This window comes from Gracilinanus agilis, chromosome 1, assembly GCF_016433145.1.
Source record: "Gracilinanus agilis isolate LMUSP501 chromosome 1, AgileGrace, whole genome shotgun sequence".
In the NCBI taxonomy this organism is placed as follows: domain Eukaryota; kingdom Metazoa; phylum Chordata; class Mammalia; order Didelphimorphia; family Didelphidae; genus Gracilinanus; species Gracilinanus agilis.
The window spans coordinates 794,054,284-794,057,028 of NC_058130.1; the positions used below are offsets into that span (position 1 = coordinate 794,054,284).

Below are 2,745 nucleotides of genomic sequence, written 5' to 3' on the forward strand. Positions count from 1 at the left end.
AAGATTTTTTCCCAATTTGTTGTTTCCCTTCTGATTTTGACTACATTGTTTTTGTTTGTACAAAAGCTTTTTAGTTTAATATAATCAAAACCATTTAATTTACATTTTGTAATTTTCTCTAACTCTTGCTTGGTTTTAAAGTCTTTCCTTTCCCAGAGATCTGACAAGTATACTATTCTGTGTTCACTTAACTTATTTATAGTTTCCCTCTTTATATTCAAGTCGTTCACCCATTCTGAATTTATCTTGGTGTAGGGTGTGAGATGTTGATCTAATCCTAATCTCTCCCATATTGTTTTCCAAATTTCCCAGCAGTTTTTGTCAAATAGTGGATTCATGTCCCAAAAGCTGGGCTCTTTGGGTTTATCATACACTGTCTTGCTGATGTCATTTACCCCAAGTCTATTCCACTGATCCTCCTCTCTGTCTCTTAGCCAGTACCATATTGTTTTGATGACTGCTGCTTTATAGTATAGTTTAATATCTGGTACTGCTTCCTTCTGTTTTTATATCATTTTTTTTCTTCAGTAGTGGGTTTGGAAGTGAAGGAGGTGTCTACAAAGCTGAGTCTTTTTGTGGAAGGATCTGGCCCCCAAATATGCATGAATGAAGGTCCTCTTGACTTCATTTTGAGAGAAATCTGTGATGCTACTCTCAAGGTAAATAAAAATCCAAAGAGTGACTCTGAATTTGATGAAACTGCCAAGAAATTCAGCCAATATTCAGTCCTAAATCAGCATATGAAATTGACCTCAGGAAATGACTGTCGTCAGGATAGTGAATATGGGAAATGCTTTCCTGAAGAAGTAGGACTTCTTCAGTCACCTGAGAAACCAGAAATGCTCATGTATCCAGGTAACGTAGGAGGATTGGCCTTTGACTGGAGTTCAGACCTTGTTAAACATCCAAAAGGTAAATGTATCAAGATGGTTTCTGTGAGTGATAAAGGTGGAAGACCTTTCAGTCAGAGCTCTAAGCTTGCTGAACATCAGAGAATCAACACTAGAGAGAAACCTTATGAATGTAAACAATGTGGAAAGGCTTTTACAATTAGGGGATCTCTTTCCAGACATCAGAAAATCCACACTGGAGAGAAAACTTATGAATGTAGACAGTGTGGAAAAGCTTTTATAGAGAGGGGATCTCTTGCTAAACATCAGAGAATCCACACTGGGGAGAAACCTTATGAATGTAAACAATGTGGAAAGGTTTTCACACAGAGGTACTCTTTTGCTAAACATCAGAGAATCCACACTGGAGAGAAACCTTATGAATGTAAGCACTGTGGAAAGGCTTTTAAATGGAAGGAGTCTTTGGTTGCACATCAGAGCATCCACACTAGAGAGAAACCTTATGAATATACACAATGTGGAAAGGCTTTTACAGAGAGGGGATCTCTTGCTATACATCAGAGAATCCACACTGGAGAGAAACCTTATGAATGTAAACTCTGTGGAAAGGTTTTCACACTGAGGGGCTCTCTTGCTGCACATCAGAGAATTCACACTGGAGAGAAACCTTATGAATGTAAACAGTGTGGAAAGTCTTTCACACAGAGGATCAATCTTACTGCACATCAGAACATCCACCCTGGAGAGAAACCTTATGAATGTAAACAGTGTGGAAAGGCTTTTACATTTAGGAGATCTCTTACTAGGCATCAGAGCATCCACACTGGAGAGAAACCTTATGAATGTGAACACTGCGGAAAGGCTTATACATGTAAGGAATCTCTTTCCAAACATCAGGCAATCCACCATGGAGTAAAGCCTTATTGTGTGGGATAAAGTCATGCTTTATTTATTAGTAACCTTTGACTGGCAACTTCCTATAGAAAATTAGTGAAAGTTCAGTGCTCTTCAGAAGGGACATATTAATCACTCCTTTTTATGAGTAGAGAAATCCCCCTCCCTAGCAGCTTTTTATATATACATAAATATACACCTTCAATTCACTCTTCTAATGTGGCCAAAACTTCCCCTTTTTTAAATTATGGATTAAGTGGCCAGATTCCAATTGTGTGGAAGATATCTTGGAGTGGATTGGGTCATGAGAATAGAATGACAGCAGGAAAAAGGCAGCAGTAGAGTCAAGAAATCAGGAGTCAGGGGTCAGAGTGGATGTCCTTTGTATTGCCCCTTGCATTGCCCCTTTGAGAGGCCCAGATGAAATAGAAAGCCACAGTTGGCTCCTGAGATTTGATGCGTGAGAGTTAGTAGGAGAAGAAAAAGTTGGATAACCTGAGGCAAGAGCAGATTTCACTCTCTTTTCTTCTGGTTTTGTTGATTGCTGGACTAACCTGTGAGCATGGTTAGGGGGCCCTAATGACAGAGACAGAATAGTATCAATAAAGTTTTGCAAGTAGCCATGATGGGTAAGGAGTTGCCAGTTAATTGCGCAGAATTTTGGAACCTTTAAGGGTTGGCATACCACGGTATGAGACCACTTGATCACTGGTCTTGCCCGATAAAAGGAGGTGAGCCCAACCCACTGGAACTCAGCCACAGTTGGCGGGGAGGTCTGGGTAGATGTATCCTTCTCTTCTCGACTAGGCTTCATAGGTCAGGGATTAGCTGTCACTCCATAGGGATGGTAACCTCAGCTTACGCTCATATTGCCAATCAATACCATCTTTCAACTTATTACAAATCATCATACTCACAGAAGATCTACAAAAAATCATTTTCCATCAAGCTGTAATCTGATCAAACCAACTGTGTCATTTAAAATTATTGTAAGCCTTGG

The 2,745-nt window shown here is 39.7% G+C and overlaps 1 protein-coding gene across 1 annotated transcript in view; it reads left to right on the plus strand.

Annotated features, from left to right (window-relative positions):
* The window catches only part of LOC123230519 (zinc finger protein 2-like), a 53,545-nt gene extending 51,758 nt beyond the window's left edge, over positions 1-1,787 (plus strand). Inside the window, exon 3 of the mRNA XM_044656656.1 lies at positions 1,221-1,787. Coding sequence (XP_044512591.1) covers positions 1,221-1,787 — 567 coding nt within the window. The remainder of the gene's footprint in view (positions 1-1,220) is intronic.
* The last annotated feature ends 958 nt before the right edge of the window (positions 1,788-2,745 follow it).